The 22,238-nt window shown below is 39.9% G+C and overlaps 1 protein-coding gene across 2 annotated transcripts in view; it reads right to left on the bottom strand.

Annotated features, from left to right (window-relative positions):
- The window catches only part of LRRC28 (leucine rich repeat containing 28), a 56,045-nt gene that overhangs the window by 33,307 nt on the left and 500 nt on the right, over nt 1-22,238 (bottom strand). For both annotated transcript variants that reach the window (XM_058156320.1, XM_058156321.1), the window contains exons 2-5: nt 19,331-19,557; nt 15,013-15,053; nt 9,992-10,029; nt 8,904-9,041 (exon numbers count right to left, since the gene is read on the bottom strand). In XM_058156320.1, the coding sequence (XP_058012303.1) occupies nt 8,904-9,041; nt 9,992-10,029; nt 15,013-15,053; nt 19,331-19,498 (385 nt within the window). In that variant the 5' untranslated portion in view covers nt 19,499-19,557. The remainder of the gene's footprint in view (nt 1-8,903; nt 9,042-9,991; nt 10,030-15,012; nt 15,054-19,330; nt 19,558-22,238) is intronic.

The following is a 22,238-nucleotide window of genomic DNA, read 5'->3' as shown; positions in this document are numbered from 1 at the left end:
TCGGTTCTCCAGAACTGGTCAGAACCTGCTGAAACCCACCTTTGGATATAACACAGACTTTGCTCATATATGGGACATGTAAAAAAGTACTAAGGTGAGAGAGATCAAACAAAATCACAACTCAATATTCTAACTCTAGTTTTTCATTTTATGACCAGTTGGGGGGAAAAAACAGTTTGACAAAAAATGCCACCTGCTTAGCCCTGGATCTTTATTGCAGCTTATTGCTAGAGCAGTTCCTAAATGACAAGTGAAGAGGAAAACTTTCCTTAATCTGATTTACTACTAAATCACCATTGCAAAAAAGACATCTCTATGAACAGCCAAACCATCAAGCTTTCATGTCTAAGTATAATTAACTGTCATCAACATATCGGGTTTGAAAGATAGTACCGGTGTCTTTTTTTTTAAAGCTGCAATATGGAGTATTTTTTTATCTGAACTGTCACGCAGTACTCTAAGAAAATGTTCAAAGAAACCATGACAACTTAATATTCTTCCAAGTGAACTGTAACTTTTGTGATGATCCTTTTGTTGCTAGCTTTTTGGGCCTCTGGCTCACTAGGTAAAGGTAAAGGTTCCCCTCGCACATATGTGCTAGTCATTCCCGACTCTAGGGGGCGGTACACATCTCCGTTTCAAAGCCGAAGAGCCAGCGTTGTCCGAAGATGTCTCCGTGGTCATGTGGCCAGCATGACTCAATGCCAAAGACACACGGAACACTGTTACCTTCCCACCAAAGGTGGTCCCTATTTTTCTACTTGCATTTTTACGTGCTTTCGAACTGCTAGGTTGGCAGAAGCTCGGATATATAACGGGAGCTCACCCTGTTACGCGGCACTAGGGATTCGAACCACTGAACTGCTGACCTTTCGACTGACAAGCTCAGCGTCTTAGCCACTGAGCCACTGCATACAAAAAGGAGCAAATTTATCTAATTGATTAATTATTAGTAAATTAGATTATTGAATTAATCCTTAATTTTAAATGTAACACATGCTAATTCAAATAAAGTTTTAAACTACAGGAGATATTGTACTCAAAGCTGATCCTCAGAATCATTTCACCCACACATTATTTTGAAAGCTGCCTGAAATCTTTCAGAAAAACCAATGGATCCTTTTGTCATAAACTTACAATGACCATTTCAAGAAAAATAGTTTCTCAGCAAGGCATCCAAACGGTATTTTGGACCAGCTGCTATTATAAGGTAAAGGTAAAGGTTCCCCTTACACATAGGTGCTAGTCATTCCTGACTCTAGGGGATGGTGCTCATCTCCGTTTCAAAGCCGAAGAGCCAACGCTGTCCAAAGACGTCTCCGTGGTCATGTGGCTGGCATGACTCAAAGCCAAAGGCGCACGGAACGCTGTTACCTTCCCACCAAGGTGGTCCCTATTTTTTCTACTTGCATTTTTACGTGCTTTCGAACTGCTAGTTTGGCAGAAGCTCGGATATATAACGGGAGCTCACCCTGTTACGCGGCACTAGGGATTCAAACCACTGAACTGCTGACCTTTCGACTGACAAGCTCAGCGTCTTAGCCACTGAGCCACTGCATACAAAAAGGAGCAAATTTATCTAATTGATTAATTATTAGTAAATTAGATTATTGAATTAATCCTTAATTTTAAATGTAACACATGCTAATTCAAATAAAGTTTTAAACTACAGGAGATATTGTACTCAAAGCTGATCCTCAGAATCATTTCACCCACACATTATTTTGAAAGCTGCCTGAAATCTTTCAGAAAAACCAATGGATCCTTTTGTCATAAACTTACAATGACCATTTCAAGAAAAATAGTTTCTCAGCAAGGCATCCAAACGGTATTTTGGACCAGCTGCTATTATAAGGTAAAGGTAAAGGTTCCCCTTACACATAGGTGCTAGTCATTCCTGACTCTAGGGGATGGTGCTCATCTCCGTTTCAAAGCCGAAGAGCCAACGCTGTCCAAAGACGTCTCCGTGGTCATGTGGCTGGCATGACTCAACGCCAAAGGCGCACGGAACGCTGTTACCTTCCCACCAAGGTGGTCCCTATTTTTTCTACTTGCACTTTTACGTGCTTTCGAAACTGCTAGGTTGGCAGAAGCTGGGACAAGTAACGGGAGCTCACCCCGTTACACGGCAGCACTAGGGATTCGAACCGCTGAGCTGCCGACCTTTCGATTGACAAGCTCAACGTCCTAGCCCCTGAGCCACCGTGGAGCAATGGATGGAAACTAATTGAGGAAAGAAGCTACCAAGAACTCGGGAGAAATTTCCTAACAGTGAGAACAATCAACCAATGGAATAACTTGCCTTCAGAATTTGTGGGTGCTCCATCATTGGAGGCTTTCAAAAAGAGACTGGACAGCCATTTGTCTGAACTGGTATAGCGTCTCCTGCTCAAGCAGGGGGTTGGACTAGAAGACTTCCACGGTCCCTTTCAACTCAATTATTCTATTACCGTAAAGAAGGCTGGAAACTGACAAACATCACAGCAGAACAGCACCCAGCTGTAAACCCTAGGAGTGAAGGTCAACTTGATGAGCTCTACAGCCCAAACATTCCTGGAATGAATTAGTCTACACAACATAGAGCAGCGGTCACCAACCTTTCGGACCTCAGGGACCACTAATATGATCTACTTAATGATGAGCTGGGTGGGCATAGCTAGGTGGTCATGTGACTGGGTGCGTGTGGCCAATTCGATGTCACTCACATCGAGGGGCGCTTCAACAACCTCTACTCACCCCTCCCCTCCCAGCCACTAATTGCCTGCCTACCCAGGCTCCTGAGGGCCCCAACAGGAAGCAGTTGTTGGAGCATAGCAGCCACAACGAGAAAGAGTTGGCAAAACAACAGGCTCAGTTCAAATTGGATCTGACCGAGAAGGAGACTCAGCAGAAGCACCTCACTGAGAACTATGAGCATAGGCTTTCCAAGCAAAGGGAAGACCTGCAGGAATGCAAGGCCAGGTAACGGCACCTGGAGGTTCAGCGGGCTGAGATGGCCAGCCAGTTCCAGACTTTGAGGTAGTCCCACTGGAACGAGGCTCTTTGTCACCAGCGGCGCTTCCCTCCAGCCTTCACCCAAAGCCTGCACCAGGAGGCTGAAGCAGACCCCAAGTCACAATTTCTGCCCCCCTCTAATCCACACAAAAAGACCCCGAAGGGGGAGACCCTCTGCAGCAACACAAGCATTCACTGCACATATCTGGCCCAGGGGCCGTAGTTTGAGGACCCCTGATTTAGTGCAAGATAAAAAATGCAAATAATTTTTTTGTGGACCACCAAAATTTTCTCATCAACCACCAAATGGAATTTTTTTTTACACAGATAAAATGGAGAAGTGATAAAGTTACTTGCTGGGATAGATCTGTGAACTTTTATCACTTTTGAATATGCATTATTGTAAAAAAAAAATCTGCCCTATAAGGATTAAAACTTTTATTTGTGGATTGTTGCTAAAGTCAAAGTTCCAAAATGATCAGAAAAAAACCACTTTAATATTTAATGTGAAAAATATTAAGATATTTTTCTTTCATGGATCATTAATATTTAATCAGCCATGAAAGAAAAATATCTTAATGTCCTGCTGAACGATCATTAAGATACTAAAATGAGACCAAACCCAGTTAGTCTGGAAAACTTTATTAATTTTCCTCACTAACCCCTGTAAGGCATTTCATGTGTATATATAGCACTTTGTTTAAACAAATTATCAATACATTTAAGGCAGGACTCACTGGAGAAGAGCCTAATGCTGGGAAAGATTGAGGGCAAAAGAAGTGGACTACAGGGAACGAGGTGGCTGGATGGAATCACTGAAGCAGTCGGCGTGAGCTTAAATGGACTCCAGAGGATGGTAGAGGACAGGAAGGCCTGGAGGAATGTTGTCCATGGGGGTCTTGATGGGTCAGACACAACAACAAGAGATTGCTTTCACAAAAGAAAGAAGCCTAATATATTAGGAGAAATCTGATGTTTAAACATGGGATGGTAAAAATGATTCTATATAACATATTAAGGATGCCAACTATGACTTAGGACATGTGAGAACAGATTGTCCTTGGTTGATTTTTGTCCAACTTCAGAGGATAATTAGAACTGCAGAAAAAACAATGGCTACCAACCTGCCTTCCATTGAGGACCTGTATGCTGCATGAGTCAAAAAGAGGGATGTGAAAGTATTTACAGACCCCTCACATCCTATCCTCAAAACAATGCTATAGAGCACTGCACACCAGAACAACTAGACACAAGGACAGTTTTTCTCCGAACACCATCACTCTGCTAAAGAAATAATTCCTTCAACACTGTCAAACTATTTACTAAGTCTGCACGGCTATTAATCTTCTCATCGTTCCCATCTCCTTCCACTTATGACTGCATGACTGTAACTTGTTGCTTGTATCCTTACGATTTATATTGATATTGTTTCCTGATTGCTTCTTTGTAGCCTATGACTATCATTAAGTGTTGTACCTTATGATTTTTGATGAACTTATCTTTTCTTTTACGTACGCTAAGAACATATGCACCAAGACAAATTCCTGTGTGTCCAATCACACTTGGCCAATAAAAAAAATTCTATTCTATTCTATTCTATTAATTTGGAATGTGGAAAACAACTGATTACGGTTCCTTCACCTAACAAATTCAGAATATCTGAAAGGTAACATGGAAAACGAACTATTAACATCAACACTGTTCTTTGCAGGATCAGACATTGGGGCCATGACCTGGTATTCTTAGCTAACTTTAGACTGCAATATAGATGATATTTTGAGAAGAAATTTATTGTAGTAGTCATTGCCAAAGCTATTTAATTCATTTACCATGAAAGTTGGCAAAACATGAAGCTTTTCAATTACTAAATCTATAATTAATGCCAAAGGCTTGCTGAGTAAACTCAGCTTGCTTTAATTAAATATTACACGATGCTACAACGTGTACATTTTATAAGTCACCAATGTCTAATACAAAAAAAAACAAAAACACAAAAAACAAACCCAGAACCTCCAAATCTTGTCAGATGCTTAAAAAATTATCTATTTAAGTATGTGTTCATAAGTTCAAAATGCCAAAAGTTAGTTCCGAGCATTTTTATTAAAAAAAAATATTTTTTTTACTTGTAGAAAAAGTAAACTCTTGATGGGGCTCCAACTTCTGCAACAAACATCAACAGAAGGCTATAAGATAATCAGCTGCCACTTTTACACATTTTAAAATTGCACTGATTAGAATCTGAGCTTTGACAGAATGATAATACCAGCAAAACTATGCTGGCTGTCATTACATTTATCTGAGAGAACATTCATGTTGCAGGCATGCCAAAATGTGGTGGGAGTTCAACATTAATATAGGATTGCTCTCCAAATAAAACAGCTTCTCTTCTAAGAGTGCTTTAATCATCACTCTTTATTTAATTGTACAATTTATCTACTGCTTCAGATGATAATATAAAGGTCAAGGTTTCCCTGTCCGGTTATGTCCGACTCCAGGGCGCAGTGCTCATCTCAATTTCTTGGCCAAGACAGGCAACTTTGTCTGAAGACATTTCCATGGTCATATGGCGAGCATGTCTATATGCCAAAGTTGTATGGAATGCTGTTATCTTCCCATAAAGTGGTACCTATTTATCTACTCACATTTGTATATCTTTCAAACTGCTAGGTGTGCAGGAGCTGGGGGCAGGAATAGGAGCTCACCCTGTTGCGTGGCGCTTGACTCTTGAACCCGGGCTGTCAGCTTTCTAGCTGAGAAGCTCAGCATGTTTAACCGCTGAGCCACTATGACCAATAATATACCCAACAATAAATAATACAACTGTATTAATATGTCATGGTTCCAACAGATGCCCTAATTAAATCATGAGTCTCGAGCCCAGCTTCAAAAGAAATCCAATTATTTATTAGGAGCTTCATGTCGGCACGTTCTCAAGTGAAGCCAGCTCTGACCCTATGTAATTTATGTTCCGATTATGACCCTATTTCCCCCCTCCCCCCAGGGTGTTCGCCAACGGAGCAATTTCACGGGTCGTAGAAGTCATTCCCCTCTGGCTGCTGTATGTAATCCTGGGATATAGTCTTGAGAGAGATAAGCATGGAATCTGCATCTATCTTTGCTGCTGTGCCGTTTCGCCGGTTTTCCATCCCCCTATAGCCACTTGAGGGCAGGCCAAGGATGCTTACGAGTTGATATAATAATTACACTGATGTGATTATTAATTTCAGTCAAGCCCAGAGCTTTTTAAAGTCGGGACCCTGCTAATTTTGAAGGGAAGTTGTTCCGTTGGAGAGGTGCTACCTCAGCAAAATGCTTTGGAGGTGCTATTCCACTACCTCTTCTACGGACACATGGTAAGTAGAGACTTATCTGTGAAAAGCAATCTCTTAGATATTCTGGCCCTGAGCACTGAAGGCATCTTGAATTGTTCTTAGAAATCCTCTGGCAAACAGTATAGCTCCTGCAGCAACTGTGTACTATGGTAGTACCAGGTCTGGGAAGAACTGGGAAGGTATTTAAAACAGATGTGATTTAAATTCTAAAAAATATACTTTATTCTTCATGAAATTGAATTCTTGCTCAAGGCTCACGATGACAAAAACTGCAGCGATAAACTGCATCCAGCTTTTTGCTACCGTGTTTCTCTGAAAACACAACCCATCCCAATAATAAGCCCAACCCTATTTTTGGGGGGTGGGCCTAATATTATCCCTACCCCAAAAATAAGTCTGGGGATGGGTGTGGCCAGCACGAGTGGCGGTGGGGCGCGGGGTGCAAACTGTTCAACTGCAGCCCACTGGCCCCTTGGGGCAGCACAAATACCGCTTTTGCCCTTCTCTTTCTGGGTGCAGCGCTTCTGCTTGTTAGGCCGCTTCCCCAAAGCCAGCAGCTCCGCGGACAGCTGCTTTGCTTTTTCCCTCTTTTTGGGATGCTCACGGGAGGCTGGTTAGGTCGTGGGAGGAAAAGGGGTGGGAGATTTTCCTGCCTGCCATCCTTCCCTCAGTCTGTGCTGGGCTTGATGAATGGATGACAGGCAGGAAGATTCCCCTCCCCACTAACCTCCCGTTCACCAAAAAGCCTCTATTCCAAATCTTCAGCTCGCCAACTCTGGCCTGCTGCACCTCAAAAAAAGTAAGACCGCCTCGAAAATAAGTCCCAAGTGCTTATTTTCAAGTCTAAAAGAAAATAAGACTCAGTCTGATTTTCTGAGAAACTCAGAATATCCAGTTATTTACTCACAATTATGAAAGTCACCGCATTTCCTTAAAAGGGATTTATAAGTGAAGATTTGCAAGCATGAAACCTGCTAGGGAACTGCTGGCAAAGCAATAGCAGAAAGGGGTCTTCGGAAGAAGAGAAGTAGATTTAGAGGCAAATTTTCCCAACAGAGATGAATTATTATTACAAGCAGCCGAGGATCAATACATAAACAACGTTTGGGAGAAAAGAAAAGTTAGGGGACCTCAGGCAATCTGATTTTAAATTAGCAGTTCGACATTGACAAGATATTTTAATGGTTAAAACCAGCTGTCTTTTTTAAAAAGTCAGAAATATCACATAAAGATTTCAAAATATAAGAAGAGAAAGGTTTAATGTCCCATATTTTATATAAATGGAGGATAAAACAAGCAAGCATCTTTTATACCGAGAAGGCCATTACTACATAAAGTATAACAGACAAATAGTCATGAAGAACGGTTGCAGGAACTGGGCCTGGCTAATCTAGTGAAGAAAAGAACCAGGGGAGACATGATAGCAGTCTTCCAATATTTGAGGGGCTGCCACAGAGAGGAGGGGGTCAAGCTATTTTCCAAAGCACCCGAAGGCCAGACAAGGAATAATGGATGGAAACTGAACAAGGAGAAATTCAACCTGGAAATAAGAAATTTTCTGACAGTGAGAACAATCAACCCATGGAACAGAAGTTGCCTTCAGAAGTTGTGGGAGCTTCATCCTTGGAAGCTTTCAAGAAGAGATTGAACTGCCATCTGTCAGAAATGGGGTAGAGTCTCCTGCTTGGGCAGGGGGTTGGACTAGATGACCTACAAGGTACCTTCCAACTCTGTTAATCTGTAATCATTCTGTAATATAACTTTTTTGAATGCTCCCACTTTGGAATCCGTAAAAACCATGCATTACCTTCTAAAAAAAAGGTTTTGCTTGAAAAATATCTTCATATATACTTCAGGAATCCAGCACAAATTGTTAGAAACTTAATCATATCCAGGTACCTACTTTGGAATTAAATATTTTGAAAACATTTTGGACAATTTTCAGTCAGAAGTTTCTGACTTTATGAATGCCCATCATTTGACATTTTCAATTACAGTTACTGTCCATTTGAATTTCTATATTTGGAAACTGTCAGTAGAACAGTAGTGTATTAGGATTCAGCATTCACTATAAAATTCTTGCTACATTAAAAAAAAATGTGCTTAAGATTGCACTGTATTCTGAAATAAAATTGACTAAGAATGATTCCAAGTAATCATGTTTAGAGTGTGCTACTTTTATTGTACTTCCAGCTAAACAACATCAATGAGTGGTGATTAAATTATACCATCCCAAATTAATACCTTAAAATGTAGTACTCACAATATATCAGTTGCAATGTATATGTAGTATACATAATATAGTATTGGTGCAATATATCAGATTATCTGATACATGGGAAATGAGGTAGAAGGCAATAAACGTTTCAGTAATTCTTCTGATAAGCAATCTGCCTTCAGCAGACTTAATGCATTTTAATATTGTAACTAAGTATTTAATTTTAAGCCAGCAATAATGAATACAATTAGTGGAAGGAGTGCATCAAGAACAGTTGAGTAATATGATTTAACATAATTTAAATATTATATAACAGGTAAAAATTGTATATAGGAGCCACAAGGCTTCGTGTGCCTTACCTGCTGGCAAATATTTTAGCTGATTATTAGCTAATCGAAGGTGGCGTAGAGATCGCAAACGCCCAATCTCTGGGCATACAATTTCAAGGGCATTGTCACTCAAGTCCAGAAACTGCAGTTTAACCAAAGAACCAATTGCTTTAAGAAAAAAAAGTAATATATTTAACTTGGAATGAGACATCTGTTAATAATAGCTTATTCCTAAAACACAAGCCATCTTGCTGTACATATTAGCACATTTTTTTTTGTACAGCCTTTCGTGCAAAAGTCTATTTCAGCAGTTATATGGAAAGAACATTGAAGGAACAAGAATATCATATCACTGGACATTAGGAAGTTAGGTGAGCCCAGGTATGGTAGTTGCTGGTATTTGCAGTTGCCATAATACAGTATTTCTTTACCTTGCAACTTTAAGATGTGTTGGAGGGCTGGCTGGGGAATTCTGGGAGTTGAAGTCCACACATCTTAATGTTGTTAAGGCTGAGAAACACAAACGTAGTATGTTGTCTATCCTTGTCTTTGGTTATAGTTTGTTGTATGGTTTTAAAGATAATCGTATACATATAAACTATAGTCATTTGGGTTTTCATTAGTGTACAAAGAGGTTGAATTTATGCCCAGAATGTAATAAGTCTCCAGCTATAATTCTCAGCGGGTTTCTACAATTACTTAATCTATTTGCATGAATGGTCCTGCACTCTGTAGAATCCCTACACACCCGAAGCAGTAAAAGAGGAAGAAAAGAAGAACAACTCTGTAGAAGCCATGCTAAAGAAATCAAAACTACTGCAGCTCAGCCAAAACGTTTCTTTGATATTACTGGCACATTTCCTTCTCTAAACGGAATTTTTTTTTTTTTAAATCTCCAGGGTTTATTTTTATAAAATGCAATTGCATGGCGTACAACTGTTGAATAAATAAATTAAAAAGAAATGCTTTATAAATGATGAATAAGATTAAAAATCATATCTTGAGTTGAAGCTGAATGGTACTTAATGGCATTTTGGCTGCCCCAGTACTCCAATTACAAGCAAAGTCAAAGGAACAAAGAATATATCTGAAAATCCAGACATTATTAGGGCACTCACCTTCAGGTACAATAACAATATTATTTGAATGCAGATATCTGGGGAAAGAACAAAATATATTGTTATTTTCAGGAGAGGGAAAATAAGGCCAGTTTTACTTATTTAAAGAATTTAAATAGCTGTTTATCTCATATAATGATCCTAGGTGGCACACAACAACCAAAAATCCTAAGAACTTCAGACCTTAAAACCCCATGACTCCGTCTTGCCAGTTTGAGCTGCAGTCTGCTGTCCCTCATCCCTGATCTCAGTTTCCAGGCACTAGGAAGAGATCTTGAGAAGATTGCTGAATTGACCTGGAGAGGATCTAGGATCATCAGGCCCCAGACCAATCCAACTATCACGTATCTAAATTACACAATGAATGACTGAGGGAACTAGGTATTGGTATGTCTAGTTTATTGAAACTAAGGACAATGGATGACAGTTTTTCATCACTTGCAGAGCTGTCACAAAGAAGAGGAGGTTGACCTATTCTCCAAAGCACCTGAGGGTAGGACAAGAAGCAACGGATGGAAGATTATCAGGGAGATCCAACTTGGAATTAAGGAGAAATTTCCTGACATTGAGAACAATTCACCACTTGGAATGGTTTGCCTTCAGAAGTTGTAAATGCTCCAGCACTGGAAGTTTTAAAGAAGAGATTAGATAACCATTTGTCTGAAGTGGTGTAGGGTTTCCTGCCTAAGCAAGCAGGGGGTTGGACTAGAAGACCTCCAAGGTCCCGTCCAACCCTATTATTCTGTGTTCAATGTTCTATTATTTGTAAAAATAATAAAGACCAGATATAAACAAACAAACAAATGTTTATGAAATAAATAACTATCAGCCAGATGCTTTGAACCCAACCCCTACCATTATGTGATTTCCTATGTGTATCGATGACAGCCACAAAACCGGGACAAAAAGAGAAAGTGGTGGATGTAAAATTAAATCCGTAAATCTCAGCCTATTGCTCTTAGGCTAATTTGTTTTAATTTATGGTTTTGAATGTATCTATGTATTCAAGTTGAAAGCCCCTTTAAAACGAGATTGTACAACATCGGAAACATGCATGCTACTTGCTTCTTTTATTCCCTCCTTGTCAATGAAGGAAGTAGGTTACAATTAGTCAGTCATGTCAAATAGCTACTGCAAGGGACAAAAATAAGACAATCTCAGACAAGAAGTACACACCATTGTGGTTTACTCTCTGACTGAAACCAGGCCAAGGGCCAGCAGATTTCCTATCTGAGCCTAAGACCTCTCTCTTGTGACTAGTTCAGAACCAGGCAGGTTGAAATTGCGTAAGAGCAGTTCCTGAGGAGGAAAGAACTACTGGAATTCTCTTTCAGAAATCACAAAGTATTACAATCGTCTGTATTTGAAAAGTATCTTTAACCCTCACCCCAGCGAGGAAATCAGAAACGTATTTTTTTTGTCGAAGTTCTTCGGATTTTTTTTGGTGCTGATTTCAATCTTCGCAGTTTCAATACCAACATGAAACCAACTGCAAAGTGGCAATTTTAATTGAACAAAAATTGAGAAACTGATACTGTTAATATATATATATATATGTATGTATGTATGTATGTATGTATGTATGTATGTATGTATATATTTATTTATTTATTTATTTATTTATTTATTTATTTATTTATTTATTTATTTATTTATTTATTTATTTATTTATTTTCTGGGAGCATTGCTCCCAGAAGCACGAAGCTGAAGCCTGAAGATGACAAATGAGACTTCGTTGAAACGTCGCCAAGACACTTCCAATTTTACACGGGAGAAAACCCGAACAACCAAAGACCTACTTATTTTTTAAAAAATTACCTAGTTTACTGACAAGCCCAAGCACATTCAGACTAAGAACTACTTTAAGTATCACCAAAGGCCAGGGTGTGTTTCCATTCCATCACACAATCTGGTTTTTAAAAAGTCTTCTTGCTTCCATTTTTCCCCCCCTCCGTTGTGCCTGGAACTATTTATGAGGTGCTTTGGAGCCTGACCTATATTTATGATCAAGAAGCTGTCTTCTTTCATATGCAACATTAGTTAGAATTGTTTAAGGACCATCCGACACAAACAATTTTAATAGGGCTCCACTAATTCGACACTCTAGGATTTTCTTACGGCATTCATTTCAACGCCCGGAGTAATGAAGATACACAAGCACCATTACGGTTGCATTGTTTGAGGTTGAGATGATCTATTAATTATGCATGCAAAGTTGACAAGATTGTTATGCAGCCTTAGAAAAAGTAGGAAGAACTGTCACTCAAATGTGGATGGCCATATTAGCGTTTCCATGTCGGAGAGGGTTTCAACGCCATGCTTTTTAAGGCTTGGTTAAAATATAACTGGGAAACAATTTCTCATCAAAACTCCTAAAGAAAATTGAAGTGGCGGGGTTGAAATCTTTTGAGTCCATTGTAACACAGAGTCACAGCCAGAATTTTTTTTTATCTTATTAGCAGCTTCCGTAAGTTTTGCTCCACTGCACCTCAACTTAACATTTTACAATCTGATAAAACATTAACAAGATTAAAATATGCCCAAATTGAAATCCCAACCTTTCTAATGACAGAGTAAATTAGACGGGGGGGGTGGGAAGGATTAAAGAACGTTAATATAATTTGGGACAAGAAAACGTTAGTATGTGGCTCAACAAGCTTGCTGACTTTTCAGAGCTTCTAGAAATAACCTCTTTCAAATATTAAGAAGATTCTTGTGGCTTAATCAGATTATGTTTGAAACTGCATGGTGCCAAAAGCATGCAACTCTCATGAAAGCTGTACTTTAAGTTCATTAAAAGAGAATTCCCACTAGATAAGATGAGGCAAGATTATTCCTTAAAGAAGCTGAAGACTGCAATGACCTTCAAAAATTAATAACGGCACTGCTGACACTCAAATAGTAAATAAGGGACAGCTTGCCGTGGGTTGCTGTGATGATGATGATGATGATTTAAGTGGAGATTTAGACCACATTTCTTAGTTATATGGGATCAGCCTGCATAGAACAGTGTCCCTATATAATATACAGAAATAATTTAGCCCACATTCTTTGACCATAGAGAGGCTATCAAATATGACCTGGTTACAGATGTGCTTCTCTAATTATTTTAAACCACTAATGCTTACAGGAACTGTTGCCATGGCACTGTAGCTGAAAATTATTCCAGGGGTTGTGAGAACAATGCAAACCCTTTGAAAGCGGCAGTTTGGAAAACGAAGCAACCTTATTTTAACAACTGAAGTAGCTAAATTCTCCAGAAAGTTTTAGCACTGTTGCTAACAAGGGTTTTCTCTTGCCCATATATGTGTGTCCAGCCAACATTCCCACAGGATTGCTGATGAAATATATTAACATGAATGAAGGCGAATATGTGTGTCCCTGGATAATGTTACAGGATCCAATCTGGGTCAGTCAGGCTAGACCAGGGTGGTCAAACTCGATTTCACTGAGGGCCATATCAGGGTTGTGTTTGACCTGGGGGGGGAGTGGGAGTGGCCAGGATGGGTGTGGCCAGCTGGCGCCACATCATTCATGTCGGGGGCGTCTATGGTGGCCCAAACACTCTGCCAAAAAAAAAAGGGCTCCCAAGCTCCGTTTTCAGCTGCAACAGCCTCCTGCAACTCTCTGCCAGCGAAAACGGAGCTCCATTTTTGCTGGCAGAGGCACCATGGGCCAGTCCTTCGCTGTTTCCAGGGAGGCCCCGTAGGCCAGATCTAAGCACCTGCGGGCCGGATCAGGCCCCGGGCCTTGAGTTTGACACCCCCTGGGCTAAAGAGAAATTCCCTGAAGATGGACTCCAGCACAAGTCCCAAAGTTTGGAAGAGAAAATCTCTGGTCCTGGTGACCAACCCAGATTGAATCCTGCAAATATATTAACTGTCAGATTAAAAAAAAAATTGGGATTATACAAGATGCAAGACTCTTGTATTCCTAACCAAAGCATACAATCTCACATTCTTGATCAAAGGAACTAATGATGAAATAGTTATTAAAGGTATTAGAATACTGTGTTCTAAGAGGGATAGGATACTCTATTACAAAGTAAAATGCAGCTCTAAATCCTTACAGAAGGTAAGAATTAGAATGTTACAAACTGTATTATTGTTAGAAAGTATATTCACAAGTTTCCGAAGTAAATAATCAAGCTGACGTAGATAAAATGTAGCCACTCAGCAAGAACTGAGCATGATGATGTTTCCTAGCTCTTTTTCACAGAATAATATCTATAGGTTCACAGGCATTACTCCATAGCTTGGGGATGAGAGCATAAGAACAAAATTAGATCTGGACTAATTTTGATCAGGAAAAAAAATAGAGCTAGTAATATACCGTTTATATCCACTTAAGATATTTTCCCATAAGTCAAGCCACTTACAGACCTCTCATATCCTGGACATAAACTGTTTCCACTCCTACCCTCAAAACGATGCTATAGAGCACTGCACACCAGAACAACTAGACACAAGGACAGTTTTATCCCGAACGCCATCACTCTTCTAAACAAATAATTCCCTCAACATTGTCAAACTATTCACTAAGTCTACGCTACTATTAATCTCATCATTCCCACCACCCATCTCCTTCCACTTACGATTGTATGACTATAACTTTGTTGTTTATATCTTTATGATTTATATTGATATTGTTTCCTGATTGCTTATTTGTACCCTATGACTATTATTAAGTGTTGTATCATTAAGTGTTAAATTTGTACCCTATGATGATCATTAAGTTTTTACCTTAGAATTCTTGATGAACGTATCTTTTCTTTTATGTACACTGAGAGCATATGCACCAAGACAAATTCCTTGTGTGTCCAATCACATTTGGCCAATAAAAAATTCTATTCTATTCTATTCTATGCTATTCTATGCTATGCTATGCTATGCTATGCTATGCTATGCTATGCTATGCTATGCTATGCTATGCTATGCTATGCTATGCTATGCTATGCTATGCTATGCTATTTTATTCTATTCTATTCTAAATATTAACAACAACAAAAATAATATACTTACAGTTCCACAAGATTTGGAAGTTTCTGGGCAAGGTTTTCTGGCTAAAAAAGAAAAAAAAGAATGTAGACAAATTTATAGTTTCATCTTTCTGAACTCAACGTCAATTTGTTTCTTCTTTCAAGCTAGAACCTGGATGAAGCCTTGGGTACCAGAAACCTAAAACTAAGCTACACACCAAATTATTATACCTCTTCCCCTACCTGATTTGGCAATTATTGTTTTTAGCCTTGCCTAACCAGTAACCGGTGGCTCAGTGGCTAAGATGCTGAGCTTGTTGATCAGAAGGTCGGCAGTTCAGCGGTTTGAATCCCTAGTGCTGCCGCATAAACGGGTGAGCTCCTGTTACTTGTCCCAGTTTCTGCCAACCTAGCAGTTCGAAAGCAGGTAAAAAATGCAAGTAGAAAAATAGGAACCACCTTTGGTGGGAAGATCACAGTGTTTCGTGTGCCTTTGGCATTGAGTCATGCTGGCCACATTACCATGGAGACATCTTCGGACAGTGCTGGCTCTTTGGCTTTGAAACGGAGATGAGCACCGCCCCTTAGAGTCGGAAACGACCAGCACATATGTGCGAGGGGAAACTTCACCCATTTTAACCAGTAACCACAGACTTCACCAAGTAGGAATGTGTCAAGTCAACAAGGAGTGTTAGTAGAAAGCAAATAACCTTCCAATGTAAAACTGGGAATTCTAGAAGAGTGGAGTTGGTTCACATTAATAAAACAAAATATTAATTAATGTAATCCAAAATCCTAACATCCAAATTCGGTAACTAGTGATAAGATTAGTAATATCAACTGTATTTGCAAGCTATCCTTACATTACGAAACAAAATAATTAAATTATATCTGATTACTTCAATCATGGTATTTCAATTACTTTATCAAAAACACAAGCTTGGGGTGAATTTGTTTTGAAATAGACTTTTTATAGTTTATGCCACTGTATCTTTTTTGGTGTATATAAAATAATCTGATTTTGCCACAATAAACAATGAAACCACTTATCTTAATGCATCTTTTTTAATCTCCCCCCCCCTCTTACTTTAAGATTCAGAGGTTGATTTCATGAGCAATTTGGAGCCTGAACAGCCACCATAACACAACTTATATCAATAACCCATTGCAATGAGGTCCACTGACATAGCTGAGTCCAGCAAGGAGTCGCTATGGCCAGTGGGCCTGAACTCATCCTGAGACATTCTTTTTAAACTTTTCTGCAAGCATTTCACTTGTTCTTTCTTTGTTCTTTCTTACTGACAGATAGTCTCCACATACAGTATAGCTGTGTACATCTCAAACCTTTGTCCATTGGCTACTTTCAGTTCCTTATTTCTCCTTGGATCATGTGATGGACATGTGGATGCAGGAGGAAGGGACTTAAACTTTCTTTTGGGTGGAGAAAACCTGGAAGCTTTCAGATTCAGGTTTTCCCAGACGTGCCAATATGACATCCCTAATAAAATGGAATTTTGAGGAAACTCAAGCCTGGGAGTTTTCTTTCGTTGGGGGTGTTACTTGGAAAACTGACATTTGCCACAGAAGTCTCCTAAACTTGAAAGATTGCTAAAGTAATGTTTTAACCAACAGCTAGCAGCCACATCACAATAATCTACCGTATTTTTCAGAGTATAAGACGCACCGGAGTATAAGACACAGCTTAGTTTTTGGGGAAGAAAATAGGGGGGGGAAAATCTGCCTACCAGGTATTCATCTGGCTACAGTCCTTAGGCTGGTCAGCTTCAGCACATTACTTTGCTGTTTTTTTATCCCCTGCTTGGGGATAAAAAACAGCTTCTAAGGCATGCTGAGAGGAAGCAGCAATGAGAAAAGCAGGCAAAGCACAGGGAGATTGCTTGGCTAGCACCTAGTTAGGGCTGAAAAAAAGCTTCTAAAGAACAGCTGAGAGTCGGAACAAAGCACAGAGATGCTTCACTGGCTAGCGCCTTGTTAGCACCTTGTTAGGGCTGAAAAAAAGCTTTGAAAATAAGACTTGCACACAAATTTTCAGCCTCTTTTAGGGGAGGGGGGAAAGGTGCGTCTTATGCTCTGAAAAATATAGTAAGTCTATTCAGAAACTACAGATTACTAGTCTAGTGGTTCTCAGCATTTTATTCACCAAGTACCCCTTTTAAATACCTTCTGTGGCCACGGACCATGGCCACAGATCCCCAAGACATAACTCAAGACTTAAACCATAACATTTTTTTCCAAGCCTTTGCTCAATGCCCATGAGAACATTGCGGTCCCTCCAGGGATCTGCAGACCACAGGTTAATAACTAACAAAAATAAATCATTTTGAAGAATTTATGAGATAAGGATTCAAGGATGAGTACGGTTTAAAGCCTGTGCTACAACTTTTTATTCAGTTACTGTTTACAGGGTTGGGGAGGTGCTTCTCTAAAAAGGAATTGCTAAAAGAAGCTTATAAAATATAAAAAGTGTGCAGTTTTTTCGTATGTAAATGTGCAAAGTTGAAAAAACAAACCAATCATAGCCAGCAACTACAGATGGTTAAATAACTTGGAAGTGTAGGATACTACTGGCAAATTATTTCGATTCGTAATGCAAGCAATCCCTTTAGAATCTTCTCGTTCAGCTAAGCACATATGCAGAACAGTTCATAGCCCTTTTTTTCCAGTTAAGAAATTCAGGAATTCTGAGTTTGGTTTCCACCTACTGGGGAATTAATGTTCAACACGCTGAAGCTGGGCAGCAGTTTCTAACTGAATTCTAACGAACGGACAAGTTTTCACTGATTTGCTAAGGTTGGCAGTTTAGCAGTATAAAGGTAAAGGTTGCCCTTGCACGTATATGCTAGTCGTTCCCGACTGTAGGGGACAGTGCTCATCTCCGTTTCAAAGCCTAAGAGCCATCGCTGTCTGAAAATGTCTCCGTGGTCATGTGGCCGGCATGACTAAACCCCAAAGGTGCATGGAACGCTATTACCTTCCCACCAAAGATGGTCCCTATTTTTCTACTTGCATTTTTAACGTGCTTTTGAACTGCTAGGTTGGCAGAAGCTAAGACAAGTAACGGGAGCTCACCCCGTTACGCGGCACTAGGGATTCGAACCGCTGAACTGCCAACCTTTCGATCGACAAGCTCAGTGTCTTAGCCATTGAGCCACCGCATCCCTTATAGCAGTATAGCCACTGTTTAAAAAAAAAAAAAGGCTGACGTTTCCCTCCTTTTTTCCCCCCCATTCTCAAATCAGAATGCCATCCTCAAAACTCTTTTGCTGAAAACCTCCTACATCCCGTAACACCTGCTTGTCGGTTCTAATCTTGCAGAGTTGGAGTCTTCTGGGTTCCTTTGATGAAATAATTTCATCTATCTGCTCACCTTCTCCATAGCAGTGCCCCTCTAGAGCAGGGGTCTCCAAATCTTGGCAACCTTAAGACTTGTGGATTTCAACACCCAGAATTCCTCAGCCAGCTGGAAAGCTGGCTGAGGAATTCTGGGAGTTGAAATCCACAAGTCTTAAAGTTGCCAAGGTTGGAGACCCCTGCTCTAGAACAAGGCTTACCTCAAAATCTGGATGGACCTCACTCTGCAGTGACTATATTTAGAAGAGCAGTGAAGTTACGCTCTTTCCTGAGGTCTTTGGTGGGGTAGAGTGAGACCCATTGCTTCATTGCACTTGTATTCTTTTATTTTTTTTTATCTTATACCATAGCAGGTGGTATCCAACCTGCAGCCCACAGACTGCATGCGGCCCTGGGCAGCTAGTAATATGGTTGCCCAAGATCGTAAACATTTTAACATTATATGATTTTATATATTTTAAATATATTATATATTTTATATGCGGCTTAAGGCAATTTCTCTTTGTTTTTTACCCATGCTTTACAGTATTTGTTTCCTGACTTGGTCTACCTGAAAAGGTTAACATAGAACAGGGGTGTCAAACTTGCAGCGTCACATTGTCATCACATGATGTATCACAACTCCCCCCCTTTCGCTAAAACGGGGGTGGGCGTGGCCAGTACGAGACGCATCCAGCCTTCAAGATTGACACCCCTGGCATAAATCATCCCAAAGGTGCTTTTTCAAGAGGCAACTGGACTTTCTGCTTTTTCTTTGAAGACATTTCACTTCTCATCCAGGGAAACTTCTTCCCCTTCTTCGATGAGAAGCAAAATGTCTTCAGAGAAAATCCAGAAAGTTCAGTTGCCTCTTGAAAAAGCACCTTTTGGGACAACCATGACTGAGATCCTTTTTTTGCCCAACGTAAGGAATAACTGATACTTCAAAACACAAATTCTATTCAACACAACAACAAATCTTTTGCTTATTAAACAGTGAAACAACATACCAAGGTAGTTAAGGAATTTCTTTTCATATATAATCTCTCCAAATACTGCAGACCTTCATCCTTCAGCAATTCTAAAGGAAAATGATGAAGATTTCGATAGTTCAAAAATAAATTCTTGTGCCTTTCTAGCTTTGCTTCTGATATCGTTTTACAAAGTTCTGATGCCATGGCAGATACTGGACCAGCCACCTTATTAGATCTCTATTCATGACAAAAATTGATCATTTCTGAAAGAAAAAACAGAAGAAAAGAATTATCAATAATTCTCTTAATGATTTCCAAAAGCAGTTTTTCAGAAGCATCAATATTTTTGTAAACCTATGCAACTTTGTCACAAAATGAAAGCAAAACACAGCACACTCTTTAACAGTAGAAAACAAACAACAAAGCGGTGTAGTAAAACCAAGAGTACAACAAAGTTTCAGACAGAAAAATCAACATACTAGCAACATTTAGGGCAACTGACTCGACTAATATACTGTACTAAAATAACTGTACTAAAATCTATGCAAAAAGGCAGGAAAATATTTGTCAAATTAGGTGTCTTTAACTTATTATACCTTACAACCCAACATTAGCATAACTGCTATGTGTATGAAAATAATGCTCACATAGAAGTGGGAGGGGTTTTAAAGATACAAAGACTGTTTGAAAACCTGCTTTATTATGACATACAAATAAGCAGATATGTACTTAGTTTTTCCCTGTACAAATAAGTTGGACAGACATCCAAAAACCAATGGAAATGTTTATTTTATTGAAAGCAAAAATGAGATAAATCTAAGTAGCACCAACAGCAATTATGTAAACCAGTGACAGGGAACTCTGATCCTTCAAATGCTACCCTCTCCTAGCATCTCACAACTGGCCAGGGATATAGGCAATATTAAGGATACCATAACCACTAGGACCTGTTTTATCATTACAAGCAGCAACTGTTCATCAACTCACTTCTCATAGTTCCCATCACCAATCTCTTTCCACTTATGACTGTATGACTGTAACTTTGTTGCTGGCAATCCTTATGATTTATATTGATATATTGACCATCAATTGTGTTGTAAATGTTGTACCTTGATGAACGTATCTTTTCTTTTATGTACACTGAGAGCATATGCACCAAGACAAATTCCTTGTGTGTCCAATCACACTTGGCCAATACAAATTCTATTCAATTCTATTCTATTCTATTTTAAACTCCCTTTTTAACCACCCTGCAACCAGGGGTGAAATGCTCCCGGTTTGGACCGGATCGCCTGGATAGAAGTGAGCGTTTACATTCATCTATAAAAAAAGTCACAACTTCCAGACCAGGTTATGTTGCCAGCTTTCCTTTCCATCTTGGACTATTAAAAACCAAAAGCAGAATTCAAAGAATTCAGAATTCAAAGAGGCTGATCACAGCTTAAAACAAAAACACTTCCCCCTAAGCCCACTCCCACCAAAAAGGTTTCATGATGTTAACACCAACTGCTTAGCAGCGCTCATGCCCCTAAAAATCCTGTCTTTGGGACATCCATCGGTTGCCTGCCCACTTTTGCCCCCAACCAGTGACTGATGACCCAGCACAATATGTTAAACTATGCCTCGCTGCAACATGCTTTACCCCACACACTACAACTGAGAGTGCAAAATGACATTTTGCTGCATTACAGGATGTTGTGTCACTACCATCATCATGTTCGCTCCACACCAGATCGGAAAGAAGAATAGACTAGAATAGACCTGGAAGGGATCTTGGAGGTCTTCCAGTCCAGCCAAGAAAAGCTCAGTCTGGCGTGGGATCCCAGAATCAGCAGCCAGCACCATCCGCTAAGGCTCTCACATGAAATCTGTAGAGATAATCAGTCATCCAGGTCATAGTTGTCCCAAAGGTGCTTTTTCAAGAGCTCTGACTGGATGGTGGGGAATGGAAGGATTTCACCCTTTCAATGGTGTGGGAGTATGAATGAATTTCAGAACATTTACAAATCCTTCCATTCCCCACCATCCAGTCAGAGCTGAAGAAGCTTCTCGGATGAGAAGCGAAACATCTTCAAAAGAAAAAACAAGAAAGTCCAGTTGCCTCTGAAAAAAAAGGACCTTTGGGACAACCATGACCTGGATGACTAAGAATCTTTACAGACTTTTAACTATACAATTTGGGATGAACACCCTTTGAATCAGGGGTGAAATCCAGCAGATTCTGGAAAACCAGTAGCGGGAATTTTGAGCAGTTCGAAGAACCGGTAGCAGAAATTTTGAGCAGTTTGGAGAATCGGCAAACATCACCTCTGCTGGCCCCAGAGTGGGGTGGGAATGCAGATTTTGCAGTATCCTTCCCCTGGAGTGGGGTGGGAATGGAGATTTTGCAATATCCTTCTCCCAGGAGTGAGGTGGGAATGGGGATTTTGCAGAATCTTTCCCCTGCCATGTCCACCAAGCCACACCATGCCCACAGAACTGGCAGTAAAAAAAAATTGGATTTCACCACTGCTTTGAATGGTCTGGGAGGAGGAATGGATTTCCAGAGGAAAAATTGCAGACTATAGGAACCATTTGCACCCCTCAGGTGACCCTGAGGACACAGATATACCTCCAAATGCTTCAAAGACCTTCTAAAAGGATGCAAAGGACCAGCTGTCTGCAAGGAATATAAATCCTTCCATTCCCTCACTCTCCAGTCAGAGCTGAAGAAGCTTCTCAGATGAGAAGCGAAACGTCTTCAAAAGAAAAACAAAAAACAAAAAAACGAGAAAGTCCAGCTGCCTCCAGAACGGGAAAAAAAAAAAGAAGAAAGAAACTCCCGCATCAAGATTGCAAAAGCCCCATAAATGGTGCTTTGGTTTACAGGTGATTCGGGCTTGACTGAGGTCGGTGTACCTGAACATTCTGAGCCAGTGGAAGGCGCGCCGGGACTTCAACTCCC

The sequence above is a fragment of the Ahaetulla prasina genome, chromosome 13, assembly GCF_028640845.1.
Source record: "Ahaetulla prasina isolate Xishuangbanna chromosome 13, ASM2864084v1, whole genome shotgun sequence".
NCBI classification, from domain to species: domain Eukaryota; kingdom Metazoa; phylum Chordata; class Lepidosauria; order Squamata; family Colubridae; genus Ahaetulla; species Ahaetulla prasina.
This window is presented reverse-complemented; position numbering and strand designations above follow the sequence as displayed.